At 38.1% G+C, this 19,056-nt stretch overlaps 1 protein-coding gene across 1 annotated transcript; it reads left to right on the top strand.

Annotated features, from left to right (window-relative positions):
- Window positions 1-1,977: 1,977 nt before the first annotated feature.
- LOC117668745 (olfactory receptor 14I1-like) lies at window positions 1,978-2,913 on the top strand. The gene has a single exon (XM_034422806.2). The coding sequence runs from the start codon at window positions 1,978-1,980 to the stop codon at window positions 2,911-2,913; it is 936 nt and encodes a 311-aa protein (XP_034278697.2).
- The last annotated feature ends 16,143 nt before the right edge of the window (window positions 2,914-19,056 follow it).

Below are 19,056 nucleotides of genomic sequence, written 5' to 3' on the forward strand. Positions count from 1 at the left end.
GCTCCTTGTGGCTTTCTTGTCATCCAGGTTCAAAGTTTCACAGCAGCCCTGGCTGTTGTTCTTCAGGTTGTATTCAATAAATTTATCCACATTCATGATCTCAATATGGATGAAAAGAGTCAACTTTATGGAAACCTGATTGGTCATGGAGGGTGGAGTTCTTGAATCAGAAATGTGCCCACATGGATTTCAGGTCTGGTATCAACCATAATTTCAGCAGGGTAGTGAAATAGCCATTATTATTTAAAAGGATTTTGTTATGGTTTGAGCTACTGTATCATTATCAAGCTCATACAGCTGTGAGAATTCTGTACTTTTTGATCTCAGGACAAATATTTGGATGCTAGGCACCTATAATGTAGGTGCCTACAACCATATACATTCTTCTATTATTGAGAATCCAAATCAAAAGATCAGCTTTTTTTTTCTATAGAACTAATCATCTAAAATAATATGATCCTAAGAGATTCAGAAAACCTCCAATCCACAGTGGCTGTTCTGTACTGCCTATGGAGACTGATTTGTTAACAATTTTGGGGAAAGTCACAAGGACAATTCAGTAGAAAAAGTCACCTAATTAATGCTGACAATAAAATCTCACTATCAGAGGTGTAAAGACAATATACAATGGAAAAACAAATAAAAAATCTGCATGAATGAAGATGGTAATTTTTTCTTGAATAAGTTATTTCTACTTTTCATCTCTTCATTATTCATCACAGGTTTTCTTTCCCTTTATGAACAATTGCATTTCCAGATAAACAAGTAAGCATATTATAATGTCAGGCATTATTCATTTCATCATTATTGATCAGGCAATGTTATTTAGGAGTAGATGAAAATAAACAGCAGTAAAATGTAATAACATATTAGGATGATCTACCATTTTAAAAATCACTAATTTAGATAAATGTAATTGTCTGAAGTTAAAGAATTAATTTTTCAAATGCAATTTAAGTTGTTAAGCAGAACTTATTACTTTTAATCCCTTTGCTCATATAAATTTTGGTTCAAAGTGATTTCAATTATATTACACATTATTAATTTGGTCAAAGAAATACATTTATTTTATAAGCAATTTTTAAAACACTGATTTCTTTATCATAAAGTAAGGATGAGAAATGCAGGACATCAAATACTTCTTTGAGGAATATCAAAGGGTAAGTCCTTAAATCAATTCAAAAGCCATTTAAAGAAAAATGTAAAATTATGGGGGTTTTAAAATATATATTTTAGAAAGAATCAAATAAAATCCTGTCCATAAACATTCTCTGGACAAGTTGATAATAATCCCCTCATGGACAGGAAAGAGTTACACTAGAAATGATAGTATAATACACTTTATATTTGAAAACTGGAATTGGCTCACCAATTTTTATTGCTTTATCTTTTTTTTTTAAATGATTTTTTAAAAAGTGAAAAATGTATCTGTTCAAGCTATTTGTGCTTTGTACAATGTATATTTATCAGCACATCATAATGGAGGGAACCCTGTCAATAATATGATTATTAAATATCAAGATATATTCAGGAAAGAAAGAAAAGAGATGATAACCAAAATTGTCTAACACTGCCTCAATTGACTACATCAGGATTCAAATAAAAATTGTTAGTAATTAATATCTCAAAGATAATGCCTGATTAAACAATTTTCTTTCACAAGATTTTAAATTTCTATTTCACTTATTGTGATAGGAAGGGCTGACACTTATGAAAAATGTAGTTTCTTAAATACCTATTAAAAATGAACAAAACTGTCATTTATAGCTGATTTTAAGACAAAATATAGCAATAACCTGATTGCTGCTAAATAACACTGACACAACTGATTTGTAAAAGAAGATAATTGACTGATGAGACTATTTAAATTGTTAATATGTTAAACGATGATTTCTTAGTTACTCTTAAAAATCTCTCTAAATTGTCCTGAATGGAATAACAGTTGTCCATTTTCTTCTAGGGAGTTCATGATGAAAAATGGATAACAACACATCAGGGTTTCTCCTTTTGAAATTTTCAACAATTTGGGAACTACAGACTATGTACATAATTTTATTACTAATACTGTACATAATGACAGTAACAGGGAACTTTTTCATCATCATTGCTGTTGTTTCTGATCACCACCTACACACCCCAATGTATTTCTTCCTGATGAACTTAGCTGTGCAAGACATTGGTTCTGTTTCTGACATTATTCCCAAAGCTGTTTTCAATTCTCTTACGGATATAAGGAAGATTTCATATGTTGGTTGTGTTGTCCAGGTCTTCTTGATTCTATTCTTCTTTGGCTCAGATGTTGCCCTTCTTACAGTTATGGCATATGATCGATATGTTGCTATTTGCAATCCTTTGCAATATGAAATAATAATGAACAGGAAAGCTTGTGCCAAAATGATTGGAAGTGTTTGGACTGCTTGCCTTCTCAATGCTGCATTGCACACTTTTGAAATGTTTACTACTCCTTTCTGCTCTAATATTATCAACCAATTCTACTGTGAAATTCCACATTTACTAAAGATTACTTGCCCTGATTCATATGTAACTGAAATTGGAGTTGTAGTGTTCAGTGTTTCATTAACAATTGGTTGTTTTGTCTTCATTATTTCTACCTACATACTGATTCTCACTGCTGTTCTAAGAATCCCTTCTGTACAAGGGAGGAATAAGGCCTTCTCCACTTGCCTACCACATCTCACTGTTTTTTCCATATTTATGTTTACTGGTTCCTTTGCTTATCTAAGACACATATCTGATCATCCATCCCATCTTGATTTCATAATTACAATAATGTATTCCATTATTCCACCCATGATGAATCCATTAATCTACAGCATGAGAAACAAGAACATCAAAGTTGCAATTTCAAGATTTTTTGGTCAATTTAATTTTAAAGAAGTGTTACTAATGTAACTATTTTTGTATTTTAATAGGGAAAAGAAATATATACATTTGATATAAAACTTATATTACCATCCGCTGATTGCAAACATTTAGCTTAAATTAAAAAGTTTATTTTATTGCTTATGTGGTTGATCACATCTAAGCTAAGACTGATGATGCTATGATCCATTGAGCCAATACTGACCCCTGGTGAACATGGGACCATTCCCTGCAGTTCTCTTGGCAATATTTTTGAAATAAAGTCAATGTTTTTTTTTTTTATTTCCCCATCTCATATGGACAGTTTCCTTCAAGTCATATTTCATTACAGTTAAATTCCTGCAGTTAGACCTTGCATACCCCTAGCATGTTTATAAATGTGACCCATAATAAATAGGAAATTTATATTTCTTTTATTGTTGCCTTAGCTCTGTTCTCAATTCTGATCACAATTTTGGGGGATGAGCTAGCTGCTGCTTTTCAGCTAGATTGATTAATTATATGCCATTAAATCTTTTTCAACTCCTAGAAATCATAGATAGCTTTTCTCTATGATGTTTATCCCTAATCTGGTGTTTCAAATCTTCTAAAATTCATCCACCTTGCTGCGGTTCATCGTCTTCTTTTTTTTCTCCCATCTTTATCAGCTTTTCCCTGAGAGTTGGTCTTCTCATAACATGTCCATAGTAAGTTAAGTTGAGCCTGGTCATTAAATTAATTGATCGTTTGTACTCCACTCCTCCTATGGTGGCCTATGACCATAATAAAGATTTGATTGATTTTGATGGCAATCAGTATTACTTCTATATTCAGTGTTGCTTAGTGTTCAAATGAATGCACAAAAATATATATGAACAATTGTAAATGTTTTAATATTTATAAATTTACCATGGCTTGGTTTTGTGGTTATAATGAAAATAATCATCCTGTTTTCAGTCTGTCTCTTTAGGAGCTTCAGCTGTACATATTTTTATGCTTTGTGAACATTTAACATAAATATTAACAATTAGGTCCTTGATTTAAAAAAAATAATAATTGAGGAACCAGTGTTTCTCATGGAAACAATATATTCAGAAATCATATAGCCTATACGATTTCTGACTATATTCAAAATCATTCAAAGGGGAAATAGGGACATTGTTTGTTCCTCCCTCACAATTCATTTTCCCCTACTAATCATTTCCTGGATAGGAAAGAATAAAGAAATGCTGCAATAATATTTATTTAGGCAGTGAACTGTGTGTATTACATTTCCAGGCCTACTCAGAAGAACTTCCACAGTTTTAATGTGATTTCATGTTTTCTTATTTATATATATCTGGAAGACACTGTAGACAATGGATTTACAGAACTAAAATTTTATATAATCACACAATCACAAATTTATATATTATCTTTGAAGAACTAGGAGGGCTAAGGAGAAAAATATCAGAAACAAAATATTTTTCATGGTATGGATTAACAGATATTAAATTGATTACAAGAATCCGTGTGCTACTATCATTCTAGCTGTTTAAGTTGATGTGAACAAACATGGCAGGATAATTTCTGATAAGGTTGGGCACACAAAACTTCTATTCCAAAGTGAGGAAAAATAGAAAACAACATTACAGAATCATCACCATCACAATAATCATAATTATAATCATTCCTGAAATAATAATGATAATGTTCCCACTGAATTTTTAGGATCAATTTTCCTACAGTATCATTCTCATTCCCCTGAAAAGAATTTTGGGGTTGTCAGGGTTCCAAGTAATAGTTCCACATTGAGCAAAATTCCAAGGCAGGGGGATTTTCCAAAGAATAGCTTTATTGGGAATATCATATTGGCACAGATCTGGTGAAAACTGACTCTGAAGGGTCCCATGGTTTTCACCTGATTAAAAGCAGGGTGGATAAAAATCAATGATTTAAAAAAAAAAAAAAACCCAGATTTTTTTGATTTAAATTGGATTTTTTAAAATTTAAATCAGATTTTTTTGATTTAAATCGGATTTATTTTAATAAAAAACTTTTGGGGGTAAAAATCTATCGTAAGATAGTTTTCTATTTAAGATACATAAATAATTTAGTTTATTCAGCATGAAATGGAGCTTAGTAGCATGAGGCTGTATATTCTGCAACACAGGGACTATCGGTGAGTCAACAGTGGGTCAAAGGGGTAGCAGAGATGACAGTTGCTCTTTAAAAAATATGATTTAAATCGAGTTGATTTAAATCAAGCCTTTTTACTAGTGATTTAAATCATGATTTAAATTGTGATTTAAATCAACTCGATTTAAATCAAATCCACCCTGATTAAAAGTAAAAGTTTTTCCCTCAACCCCAAACATTGTCACATGGTCCAATCAAGGCACTGTCTAATGGTCTGGTAACACTACTCCTCCTTCCTCCAGATGTGAGAACGTCTTTGATTCCCAAGAGAAAGTCTTTTATTTTGACTACACAACCCCAGATATCTCGAATCCTCCCTACCTATCCCTCAGCTCCAGTGGGGCAGCACTGAAGGTCCAAATGGCTTCAGCCAAGCCACCTTCAGGGTTGACAGGGGTTTTAAAACATGAAATAAACAAAATTAAACAGTAAATAAACAAAACAATTTTTTTTACAAAACTTTGACTTTATTATTGCACTCATTCATTCCTTAAACATAATAAAAATCTCTGTAAAATTCTAAAAATATTAATATTTATATTGTCACTACTTTTCAATAAACGCCAATAATTATGTAAAGGGAAAGAAAAGTAAATATATTTTGCTTGTAAACGAAGTGATAGCAGGAGACCTGCAGAGCTCAATACAAACGTGCGTGCGCACACACTCCTATTTTACATACACATGAAGTCCCTGTGTGATGTCATCCATTGACATGGGATTAAATGTCATCTATATGCTGATTGCTCTCAACTGTTTTTGATCACAGGAGAAATATGTGGACACTGGAGTGCTATTCAAGTACCTGAAGTGTTTTGATTTGGATGAGAAGGAACATGTTGGTCCCTGCATTGAAATGACTGATTGCCTTGGGGTTCTTCCTAGATTTACAATGCTGTTCAAGAACTAGGTGGCAAATATAACCTGGAGGGCCTTTGCACTGTTCCATCTAGTGTTCCAGTTAGAACACTTCCTGAAATCAGAGGTTTTACTCACTTCTTACTTGGGCTTTTCCAACATACTGTATACAGGACTGCCCATAATAATAATCTCCTATTTGAGAAGATCAAGCAGAGGTGCTTTTCTCTGTACCATCACTCAGATATATTGGAACATGTTCTACAAAGTGCTGTCCTTAAAGAAGATTTGGAAGAGATACTTGGTTCAGAATATAGCAACCTGAATAGTTAGATAATGTCAAGTTTCCTTATAACGATTCTGCTTCGAAACCTACATTTGTTATAGTACATTAAATTCATTTCAACAAATAATGATAACATATATAATTGACATCTGCCAGTTAAGAATAAAGAAACTGGTTGAGGAAAAAAAAGAAAGAGAGAGGAAGAGAGGGAGCTAGCAGCCTCAATTCTGTCATATTGACAATGAAATATTCTTGGATTCAAATCCAACTTCCAAAAGTTTTCATCCAACCTAATTTTTTTTTTAAATGTGTTTGCTTTGTACTCCGTATTCTAATGAAATTAATGTTATAAAATGCTATTAAACAAATTCAAATATCTCTATACCCAAAATAATAAAATGATGCCATAAAGCTTGATACTGTTTAAACATCTGTAAGAGTCATCACCCTGAACTTTCAGCAGACATAATTGAAAACATCAAAATCTTTTAATTAATTTGGAGAACCAAGTTTTAATATAATCTTTACTAAATGTTGATCAATTACTGTCTGAATCACTCCAAACAGTATTCAATAGGAAATATTTCAACAATCTTCTTCCCTCTTTTTCTTCTTCTAGAGGTATAATTATTAAGAATGCATAATGACACATCTGAGTTTCTTCTCTGAGAGTTCTCAAAGATTTGGGAACTGCTGATTATGTGTGTAACTTTACTACTGATACTATTTAATGACAGTAACAGGGAACACATTGATTCAGTTTCTATCATTATCCTCAAAGCTATTTTTAATTCTCTTATGAATATAAAGACTATTTCTCATTCTGGATGTGTTGTCTAGGTCATGTTTTTCTGTGTTTTCACAGGATGTGATGTTTCTCTCCTTACCATCATGGTCTATGATCAGTATATTACCATTTGTAATCCTTTACAATAGGAAATGATAATGAATAGGAAAGTTTGCACCAAAATAATTGGCAGGGTATGAATTGCTAGCTTTCTCAAGAGTACATTATACATCATTGTCACTTTTATTACTCCTTACTGTTCTAATATTATCAACCAGTTCTTCTGTAAAATGCCATATTTACTTAAGATAGCCTGCTGTGATTCATATATAAATGAAATCAAAGTTCTAATTTTCAGTGATATATTAGGAAATGTCATTTTTTTTGTTTTTTCCAAGGTTTATTGGATTTTTATTTTTAAACATATATCAACATCAATATATGAATAGTGTGGCCTCTGGGTATGGTTCATATTAATATAGATAACAACAGTCAATTGTTACATTAATCAAATCTATATAATCCCAATATTAATGTACATGATTATTTTAAAATAGTTATTCAATACTAGCTGTACCCGGCCACGCGTTGCTGTGGCCCAGTCTGGTGCTTCCGCTGGGCTAAAAGAGTGAGGCTGAAGTTCCAAACTCTCCACGAACATTTGGTGGGTGTGGCCAACTCGACGTCACTCACTTTCATCAGTCACGTGACAGCCCCCGAGCCATGCCTAGTTAGCTGGTGATTAGGGAAGAGAACCGGTTGCTAAAAAACAATGAGAACCACAAAATCCTCCCTCTCTGTCTCCCCCTCTCTCTTTGTATCTCTCTATGTCTTTCTCTCTCCCCGTCTGTATCTCTCTATGTCTCTCTCCCCCCACTCTGTATCTCTCTATGTCTCTCTCTCCCCCTCTTTCTGTATCTCTCTGACTCTCTCTCTCTCCCCCTCTCTCTGTATCTCTCTGTCTCTCTCTCTCTCTCCCACCCTCTCTGTATCTCTCTCTTTCTCTCTCTCTCTCTCTCCCACCCTCTCTCTGTGTATCTCTGTATGTGTGTGTCTCTCCCCCCCGTCTCTCTGTATTTCTCTATGTCTCTCTCCCACACTCTCTCTGTTTATCTCTGTCTTTGGCCCGGCCTCTTCTGCATCCCCCACCATTGCCCTTAGCTTTTCAGGCCAGGCCTTCGCAGCTCTCCGTACCACAGAAGAAACTCAGGAGCCCCCTCCGTCCTCCCTACCCAGATGTTCTCTGGGGGCTCGACGGGGAGACACATAGCAGGGAAGGGAAGGGGAGGGAGGGAGGGAGGGAGGGAAGGGATGCAGCGGGGGTTCGAGACTGGTTTGGGGCTTCCCACCCAAAGGAAGAAAGCGGCAAAGCCAGGAGCCATGCACACCCCACTGGACTGCTGCTGTGCAGTTCTCCTCTCCTGCTCTTCCAGGCGAAAGGAAGGAGGGCCGGCCATCTTCCCTCCTGGCCATTTACACCCCCCCGAAGCCTCTTCGGAGCCCCTTTTCTGCCAGAGGCCAAAATTTTCATGTAGGCTCCATGAACTGCCAGAGCACCCACCTGGGAATCAAAGGCAGTGCTGGTCGAAGGCAACCCTGAGGCTCCAGTTCCCTCCATCTCACACTCACTGACCGGATTCACCTAGTGCTGGTTAGCGGCTGGTCTTTCTGACCTCAGGGCACGTAGTAGCACTGGGCCAGGCGCGATTCAGGCCAGGTGAAGGAGGCAGACCCAGGCAGCCTTGTTGCCAAGTGTTCTTTGGAGGGAGCCCCAAGAGCGCCTGGAAAGGGGGATGGGCAGCAGCGGCAGTGTTGTGACTCCAACCCTTAAGCCCATCTTATCGGAGGGAGAAGACTCCGAAAGTGAAGGAGAGGACTTGGCAAGGCCTCCCTCTCCAGGACCCTCCTCTCTGGCAATGCCTCAGGTGTCTTCCGAAGGAGAAGAGATAGGCCAGGAGCCAGGCATCTCCGAGCAGCTGCAGTTATACAGCAATGGAGATAAGTCTTGGCTGGATCCCCGCCAGCGTCGGAAAGACAAGCGCACGCAGCAGAGAAGAAGGTGTGCCAGAGATTAAGCTGAGTCACTGGACCACACCCCACAGGGGATAAAAGGGGGTGTGGTGGCCATTCAGGCTTTGTGATGGACAAAACTGAACAGCTAGCAAGTCATACTGTGTCTCTGGAACTTTGTTATCTGCCTTCCTTGGATTCATTATGGACTTGACAATTCTTTGGCTTTGTGAATTTATTTTGGTTTATCTGACAGAGGAGGAACACCTCCCTCTGTGAGTAAAGTTTTCGGCAAGCAGCTACTGGGTTGCTGCCAATTCTGTTATCAAAGGAAATTATTGTCTGCAAGTTTATTTTAACTCCTGGCTGACTGTTTGTGTGCGTGTGTGAGACGGGGACAGAACATCTTGTCCGTCACCTGAAATTTAACCCATCTTTTAACAAAAATGGACCAACAGCTGCAGCAGCAGCTACAGCAGCTGCAAGATGATAATCAGCTTCTGCAGCAACAAGTAGCTCAATTAATCACCCAACTTGCTTTGGGGAATGCTCCTGCAGCTCTCCCTCTACCTCCTCTTCCTCCTACTCCACCTCTCCATCAGAAATGCCCAGTGAACATTCCAGATAGGTTTTCTGGGCAGCCAGAGATGTTCCCGGCCTTCATGGGACAATGCCAATTATTCATGACCATGAGACCAGAGGATTTTCCAGATGACCGGGCTCAGGTGGCATTCATGATTAGCTTCCTTCCTGGCTCTACCGTCCGATGGGCCATGCCCCTATTGCTTCAAAATAGCCCATTGCTCTCGGACTATCAGGGCTTTTGGCAACACCTGCGCGTCATGTATGAGGACCCCCTTCGGACTCAGACGGCAGCTAGGTGCCTTAAGGACCTCCATCAAGGGAAGTGCCCCCTGCAGGACTATATCGCTGAATTCCAGCTTTTAGGACAGGAGTCTGCTTGGAATGAGGCAGCACTGATGGACACCTTCCAGGATGGCTTCTCAGATGAGCTGCAGGATGAACTGGTTTGGGTGGAGGTGCCTCAGACCCTCGACGCTCTGGTGATATAATGCCTGAATATCGACGCCCGCCTCCAACGGCGATGGCCCGTCGGCACCTTCAGGAACCACTGTCAGCTTCTGCACCCCCGCATCCCACATTGACAGTGCCCCGGGCCACCCCGCATTTTGTGGCAACGGCTGAGGAGCCCATGGAGCTGGGAGCGGCCACACCTCACCTGACAGCCCAGGAGCGGATGCAGAGATACCAAGGGGGATTGTGCCTCTATTGCGGAGAGGCTGGACATTTTGCCGCCTCTTGTCTCAGGAAGCGGAGTGGGGCGCTCAATGCTGTTCCTGAATCTCAGCATAACCAGCCGGGAAATGGGGCAGGCCTGGTCTAGGGGAAACCCTAGGCTGGGCACGTATCAACGCCCCACCAGAATTAGCGGATGTGGACTCTGGGCCCCCTCAGCACCTGATTCTGGACACCCAGGTTTTGTTGGCCAACTGGTCAGAGGGGCTTCAGGTGCATGCGCTGGTGGACTCAGGGGCCACGACGAATTTCAGGGACCAGGCTTTTGTGGCCCATTTTGAGGTCCCCTTGGTTCCGGTGGACCCTCCGTTGAGGGTCGAGACTATCGATGGGCGGGAACTCATTGTGGGGCCCATTAAATTCGCTACCCAGCCTTTGCACCTCGCCATTGGGGCACATGAGGAGGCAATCCAATTCTATGTTACAGCAGACCTTCATTTTCCATTGGTCCTGGGGATGGCCTGGCTTCGGGCCCATGATCCTCAGGTGGCATGGTCGAGAAACACCATCTCTTTCCTGAGTCTGCAGTGCGTTGACCACATATGCCACACCTGTGCCAGCCAGGATGTCTCCACCTCTGCCGTCTCCTTGCCTCCTGAACTGACGCCCTTCACCGACATGTTCAGCGAAAAGGAGGTGGACTGATTACCCACTCACCGACCCTACGACTGCCCTGTGGATCTGCTGCCCAACGCGCCACTGCCTGTGGGATGCCTGTATTCCATGTCCAAGCCTGAGTTGCCCGCCCTACGGGACTTCTTGGACAAGAACCTGGCCCGAGGGTAAATCCGGCCTTCATCCTCCCCTCTTTCGGCCCCGGTTCTCTCTGTGAAGAAGAAGACAGGGGACTTACGCCTGTGCTGTGATTACCGCCGGTTTAATGCTATCACGGTGCAGAATCCCTACCCCCTGCCGCTCATCCCGGTGCTGAATATTCAATGTCCTATTCCATACAATATCTAAAATCTGCATGATAAATTTATTATACAATAACAAGTATTTATAATAAATAATTCATGGGTCTCAGATTTTAAAAAAATAATTTGTGTTTCTCTATAGCTGTAAATGTCAATGATTATAATTACTTTCAGCAAACAAAATAATAATGACATTTAGTCTTTAGCATAGGAAAGACTGAAACTCTTTTGAAATATCCAATAATTGTTCTAAAATAAAAATCAGAGTATATAACAGGTTTATTAATCAATACTAATGTCTGCATGATCCCATGATGGCATTTGGGAATGAGAAAAAGAATAAAATGTTAATTTTCATAATTTTCTAATATATTTAAAAGTATCAGGAGACTCATCCATTCTATTATATTTATACCACTAAATGGTGCAGTTAATCCAGGAAGCAGGATTTTATAGAATTTTTATATTGCTCAAAAGTTACGTAACATGAAAAATGAAATATAGATTAGCAATACCATTTTTTGGGATCTTTAGTTAACAACTACACCTTTATCATTTATAAACTAAAAATTGAGAATTGAGGGTATATTGTGTCTTTGGAAATCTCTTCCAGATGGAAATTTTGCATGGCATCTCAATTTCATCAATAAAAATTTTTTCATAACAATAACTACATCAGAGGCTGTAAAACATCTGTTTATATAAATTATAATCTGTTGAACCTGTAAATTAAAAAGGCCTTTACTACTTGTCTACCACACCTCACTGTTTTCTCCATATTTATGTTTACTATGTCATTCCATTTTAAAGAAGTGTGAATTTTGTATCTGTTTTTCCGGAGATGAAGCAATATAGGCTAGGTCCTAACAACCAACTATGCTTGTTTGATAACTGATCAAGCCTTCGGAAGTCTAGCTTCAGAAAATATATATTTCATATTATTTTCTTCAGGATATGTGAAAAGATACTGAAATGGAATGTAAAAAGGTAATGTCAGTTAATTTTCAAAATTAAACTACCTGTATTATATCTGTAATGAGCTAAATTCGTAAGTGTTTAAAACATTTCTAAAAACTTCCATTGCAGAAATATATGCACATTTGTCTTCATTTTTATGAAATATGGCAATTTCAAATTCTATCAAAATATATTTTAAACTGTTGCATCTATCAGTTTCCTCATGCAAATGGATAAGAAATATATTAAGATTTAACCACTGTATATTTAACATTCTCTATCATCAGATTGCTAAAAAAGGAGCAGGGAAAATTTTGATTTTATTAATATTTTAGTATATAGAAAGTAGAGTCATTTGATTCAATTCATTTTAGGCAGGACATATTTTATCTTGGAGATATAGCTTTGTTAAAATTTCCTTCTAGCACTGAAGATGTTACTGAACCGGGTAACAAAACAACTGCAAGAAAATAAGTTTAGAGATCACTATACCCTGAGTTGTAGATATTCCCTTCCCTTCATGTGTGTGTGTGTGTATGTGTGTGTGTATATATACATACATACATACACACATATATACATGTGTATATACATGTATATATGTATGTATGTATGTGTATGTATGTATGTTTCCAAAAATTGTATATACAATATTTCAAAGATTTTAAAATGTCACAAGACTTATCTGTTCTATTACATTTTCAGCCTCAAAAGTGCAATTGATTTCAAAAGGTCCAGAAAGCAGGATTTTGAGATGTTGTTGTTGTTGTTGTTGTTGTTGTTGTTGTTATTGATTTAAACTTCAATTTGATTCACAGTCTGAGACTGGTAAAAACTTAACAGTTCGAGTTCTAACCAAGGACCTAAGAGCTCTTAAGGTAGTGTCCAAGTATAAAGGCAGTTCCAAGTAGGGTGGCTTTTTGCAGTCAGGATAATCAGGTCTAATGAATTCAAAATTTCCACGTATCTAGGTGTATTGCTCCAAGGGCTCTAAGTATTGCTCCAAGGGCTCCTATTACTATTGGTATAACCACTGATTTTGTCTTCCACAATTGCTCAATTTCCATTTGCAGATTGTAATATTGTTATTGTTTTATAGCTGTTTCTCTTCGTTTTGTGCATCACCTAGTACTACAATAACAATGAACCAGACCTTTTCTTTTCTTTTCTACAGTAGTGATGTCAGGCGTGTTGATGTCTGTCTGTTTGGATTTGAAAGTTCCACAAGATCTTGACCTGGTCACTTTCAAGAACTTTGTCAATTTGGTGTTCCCAGTACTTTTTGCTGCATTCAAACCCTTGCTTAAAAGTGGTTTGCCAACATTTTATTTCATATTTCCATCTCAGATGAGTAACCTCCTTCAACTCAAGTTCAATTCTTGGAAAATTTATGTAGAGCTATATTCAGTGGGGGGATTCAATTTTTTTAACAACTGGTTCTGTGGGCGTGGCAGATCATCTTAGAGGTGGGATGCCGATCTAATCAACTTGTGCTAATTAACCGATGCTGAAGCTGAAGGGGCTGTTTTTTCTTGCTGTTTGCTTGCAAGGAGGTAAGTGCTGCGAGGCACAGGGCAAAGGGTGGGGGCCACCCTCCTTGCCATTTAGCCCCTCCTGCCACCCCCCTTGCCTCTTACCACCCCCTAAGGCATTCCACCACCACCCCAGGGGGCGGTACCACCCACTTTGGCAACCACTGGCTTAACTACTTAACTACTTAACAACCGGTTCTACCGAAGTAGAATCCCACCACTGGGTCTACCCATTTATTTTTGCAGGCATCGGTCTACTCATTTCTTTTCTTTTAACACTGATCAGCTGTAGGGCGGCTCTTTGAAGCCCTGCGGCAGCTGCGAGGCCAATAAAATTATAAAAAAACACCGAACCATTTGTTAAATTGCTGGCTTGCCCATCCCTTGCCTAGTGGTGTGGAGGGACGGGGCAAGGGGCAGGGCGAGCCAGCAATTTAACAAATAGTTCGGCCAAACCGCCTAGAACTGGCAGAATCCCACCACTGGCTACATTTAGAACTTTATATGCCCTGGGCAAATTTATCTTTATTGACTCTCCATAACACTCCATAATAAATAGATTTTTTTGTGTTACTTTTGCCAGTGTTTTATTTTCAAAGTACATAATGTACAAGCATAATAAAAATAGTAATTTTATAGAAATATAATTATTTTTAGGATATTCAAATTTTTATTTTACTATTATTTTTCATATATTTCATTCTTAAAATATGTTAAAAGCTTATATATGGTGTCCTTTCTAAATCTAACAAAACAGATGAATCAATATAATCTAGTTGCCTCTTTGTTAATTGCCTAAGAATTTCATATCTTATTATATCTTCGGAAAATACATATTTCATATTATTTTTCTTCAGAATACATGAAAAAATAATGGAAAGAATAGATAGATAATATCAGATAGATAGTTAATTAAAAATAATTTTAGGGACTGTCAATTTAGCTCAATAGCTGGCTCAATAGTCCTTGGCTCAATAGTAGCAACTGCAAGTCTGCAATTGGAGTCTTAGTGAATGATCACTTAAATATGAACCAGCAGTATGCTGCACCTACCAAAAAAGCCAACACACTCCCAGGGTGCATTAGCAGAGGATAGAATCAAGATCACACAATATGTTAATACCACTTCATAATGTCTTGGTAAGACCATGCCTAGAATATTGCATTTTTGCATATTTGGTCACCATGATATAAAAAAGATGTTGAGACTCTACAAGGGGTGCAGAGAAAAGCAGCAAGATGATTGATAGACTGGAGGCTAAAACATACAAAAAATGGTTGCAGGAACTGGGTATGTCTAGTTTAATGAAAAGAAAGAGTAGGAGTGATATAATAGCAGTATTCCAATATCTAAGGGACTGCCACAAAGAAAAGAGGGTCAACCTATGCTCCGAAGCACCTGAAGTCAGGATAAGAAGCAATAGTTGAAAACTAATCAAGGAGAGAACCAATTTAGAACAAAAGAGAAATTTCCTGACAGAACAATTGATCAGTAGAACAACTTGCCTCTAGAAGTTATGGGTGGTCCAACACTGGAGGTTTTCAAGAGACTGAACAATCATTTGTCTGAAATGATATAGGTTTTCCTGCTTGAGCAGTAGGTTGGACTAGAAGACTTCAAAAGTTCCTTCCAATTATGTTATCCTGTTAGTTTGTATTTATATCAATACACTCAGATTATAAGAAAAAGTTTGGTGCTATAAAAAATAGTACTTAGAAAATAAAGTCATTTGATTCAATTCACTTTAGGCATGAGTAATTTTATCTGGAAATATGACTGGTTAAATTTGAAAATTATTTCTCATTGATTTGCATGGAAAAACAGATAAATGTAACAATGTAAATGTATTTTGTTAGACCTAGATGCAATTTCTCTAAAAGTCTAAAAGACTGACATATTTCTCTACAGATTTCTCCATTTTGTGCCTTTAGATGTCTTTTAAAAAAATCAGTGAATAATTTTCATTCATTGTGGGTTTATGTGCATATGCAACATAAACATATATTGTACACAAATATGAAGGCTTTGGTGATATAGCAGTAATGAAATATTTATTTGTAAAACCCCATTAAATATGACAAATGCAAAAATATATTTTTAAATTAATTTTACTCACATTTCTTTTAAAAAACCTTAGGAAGAAAAATATGTATTTGTTTGATTATGAGATTCTCAATATTTTGCATTTTAAAAAAGAAGTTTAGCCAATAAAGTGCTGCCTATTCAAGATTACTTCAGAGGGGAAAGAATTTACCAAATACACAGTTGACTCAAACCAGCTAACTTGCAGAATGTGTCCAAAATCCAGGAATCATCATTCATGAGACAACAAAATTTTGGAAAGTTGTGACTGCTTCAGTGTGTTTGCAGCAGAATTTCCTTACACTTTGAAATATGAAATAAAAACTTTGCAAAATATTTTTTTGAAATTTGTGTGTGTGTTTATGTGTGTGTGAGAGAGAGGGAGGGAGGAAGCAAGAGTGAAATGCTCCCAGTTCGGACCGGATCGCCCAATCCAGTAGCGATGGCAGCGGGTGGTTTGGAGAACTGGTAGCAAAAATCCCCCCCCACCTGAGCTATGCAATCATCAGAGGCTTTTTTTTAAAAAAAACTTTTAAAAGCATTTTTTCTTCGGCTGAAAAAATGCTTTTAAAAGTAAAAAAAAAAAAGCTTCTGATGATCACGTGGCTCAGCTAGGATTGTCAGAGCCTTTTAAAAGCACTTTTTCAGCCAAAGAGGTTGTAGAAAAAATGCTTTTAAAAGGCTCTGACAATCCCAGCTGAGTTGCCTGATCATCAGAGGCTTTTTTTTTCTTTTAAAAGCAAAAAAAATGCTTTTAAAAGAAAACAAAAGCCTCTGACGATCAGACAACTCAGCTGGGATCATCAGAGCCTTTTAAAAGCATGTTTTTAACAACCTTTTCAGCCAAAGAGGTTGTAGAAAAAAATGCTTTTAAAAGCTAAAAAAAAAAGTTGGCCACGCCCACTCAGTCACATTACACATAGCCCACCAAGCCACGCACACAGAACCGGTAGTAACAAATTTTACATTTCGCCACTGAGGGGAAGAGAGGGGGAGATGTTGATGTTACATTACCTACAAGTATAATATGTTTCCATTCTGTTTTAATGATAAATCTTCCCATTCTGATCGCAACCTTTCCAAAATTTGGCTAGGAACAACTCCCACTCAGCAAAATATTTGTCAACCTTGGATTTTCAAAACAATATATAGCAAATATGTTCAAAAGTGTCTTTCAAGTATTTTATGTTACAAAGAACACAAAATAATTATGCATGCCACTATCCTGTTGATATTTAAAGAAGAATCAAAATCATTTCATTTTCTAAAGATAAATATACAACATGCTACATGAGGAGCAACATTTTTTTCAAGCCAAAATAAATGATAGAAAGAATTCACAACATTCATTCTAAATCTAAAATTAAAACATTATAAAATTGAGACAGCTTTTAGGTTTTCATTACTTAAAAATGATGACGTGAGATTAAGTGTTCATCTCTTTTCATTATTGAGACTTCAAATTAGTGCTCTATTTTCTACCCCCCCCTTTATAATAATAAAGACACTTGGGCAATGTATTTAGGAGATTTTGTTGCCTTTGTTTTCCCCCCCCCCCATAGGTTATTTAAACTATCATTTTTAAAAAAAACAAATCCTTTGGGAAATAGCAAGAAAAAATAGATAAAATCTCATTAAAATGAAGCATAGCATAAAATCTTGCTCATAGCTTTGGAAAGTCAATAGTAAAAAAAAGATCTGCATGAATAAATATGGTGAGTCATTCACTTATTTTTATTTTGAATTAGACATGATTTGTCCCTTTCTATCCTTAACTATTCACTAGTCTTCTCTTCCCTTTACAATTAAAAATCCAACAAAATACATATTATAATATAGCTATTAACTGCCTATAAAAATGATTCTTAGGAACTTACATTTCAGGGCATAGATAAAAATAAACAGCATTAGGACTTAATATATTCTAAATTAATCAAAATAATAATATGTTTTTCCACGGTTTTTACCTTTACCTCCAACTTCAGTTACTGTTCAAACATTTATATGTCCTCATTTTCATTTTTTATATACCCTTAAAATGTAAGGCTGTATCAATATTTAGAATGGACCCCTTGAAAACATTTTGTTCACTTCATAATGAAGAGTATCATCTATAGAGTTCTTAATTCAAATAAATTTGTTAAATAGAACACAGGGCTCTGATTTGAAATCATTCTTCACAATCGTAATTTTTATAACACAAGGGGGAGATGAAAAGATCATTCAATAGATTAAAAAAATGTAATAATGCCATAATTCAAATTCTGCAGTATGTTTAGATTTTATATATATATTGGCAACATAAGTGGATGATCTCTGGAGGGCTCGGGATAGGGGTTGCTCCTCTATCCTGGTCCTGTTAGACCTCTCAGCGGCTTTTGATACCATCGACCATGGTATCATGTTGCACCGGTTGGCGGGGGTGGGGGTGGGGGGCACCATTCTGCGGTGGTTCTCCTCCTACCTCTCTGACCGGTCGCAATCTGTGTTGACAGGGGGGCAGCGGTCGACCCCGAGGCACCTTGCTTGTGGGGTGCCACAAAGGTCGGTCCTCTCGCCCCTTCTGTTCAACATTTATGTAAAGCCGCTGGGTGAGATCATCTGTGGCTTCGGGGTGGAGTTCCATCAGTACGCTGATGACACCCAGCTGTACATCTCCACCCCAGGTCACCCCAACGATGCCCTTGAAGTGATGTCCCAGTGCCTGGAGGCCGTGCGGGCCTGGATGGGGAGAAACAGGCTCCGACTCAACCTCTCCAAGACCAAGTGGCTGTGGCTTCCGGCGTCCCGATATAGCCAGCTTACGCCATCGCTGGCTATTGGGGGCGAATCACTCACCCCTACGGAGAGGGCTCATAACTTGGGCATCCTCCTGGATGCATGGCTGTCTTTAGAAGATCATTTGACGGCCGTGGCCAGGGGGGCTTTTTATCAGGTTCGCCTGATATGCCAGTTGCGCCTATTTCTAGATCGGGACTCCCTACGCACAGTCACTCAGACTGTGACTTGTCACTTCCCGCCTGGACTACTGCAACGCTCTCTACATGGGGCTCCCCCTGGGGTGCACCCGGAGGCTCCAGCTGGTCCAGAACACGGCCACGCAGGGGATTATGGGGGCGATGAGGCATTCCCATATGACACCTCTCCTGCGGGAGCTGCACTGGCTCCCAGTGGTCTTCCGGGTACGCTTCAAGGTGTTGGTGACCACCTTTAAAGCGCTCCCGGCTTAGGGCCGGGGTACCTACGAGACCGCCTTCTGCCACCAATAG

The sequence above is a fragment of the Pantherophis guttatus genome, chromosome 4, assembly GCF_059756535.1.
Source record: "Pantherophis guttatus breed Tessera chromosome 4, ASM5975653v1, whole genome shotgun sequence".
NCBI classification, from domain to species: domain Eukaryota; kingdom Metazoa; phylum Chordata; class Lepidosauria; order Squamata; family Colubridae; genus Pantherophis; species Pantherophis guttatus.

Excerpts from the sequence above, each read along its gene's own strand:
- LOC117668745 (XM_034422806.2), top strand. The coding sequence starts at position 1,978 with ATGGATAACAACACATCAGGGTTTCTCCTTTTGAAATTTTCAACAATT.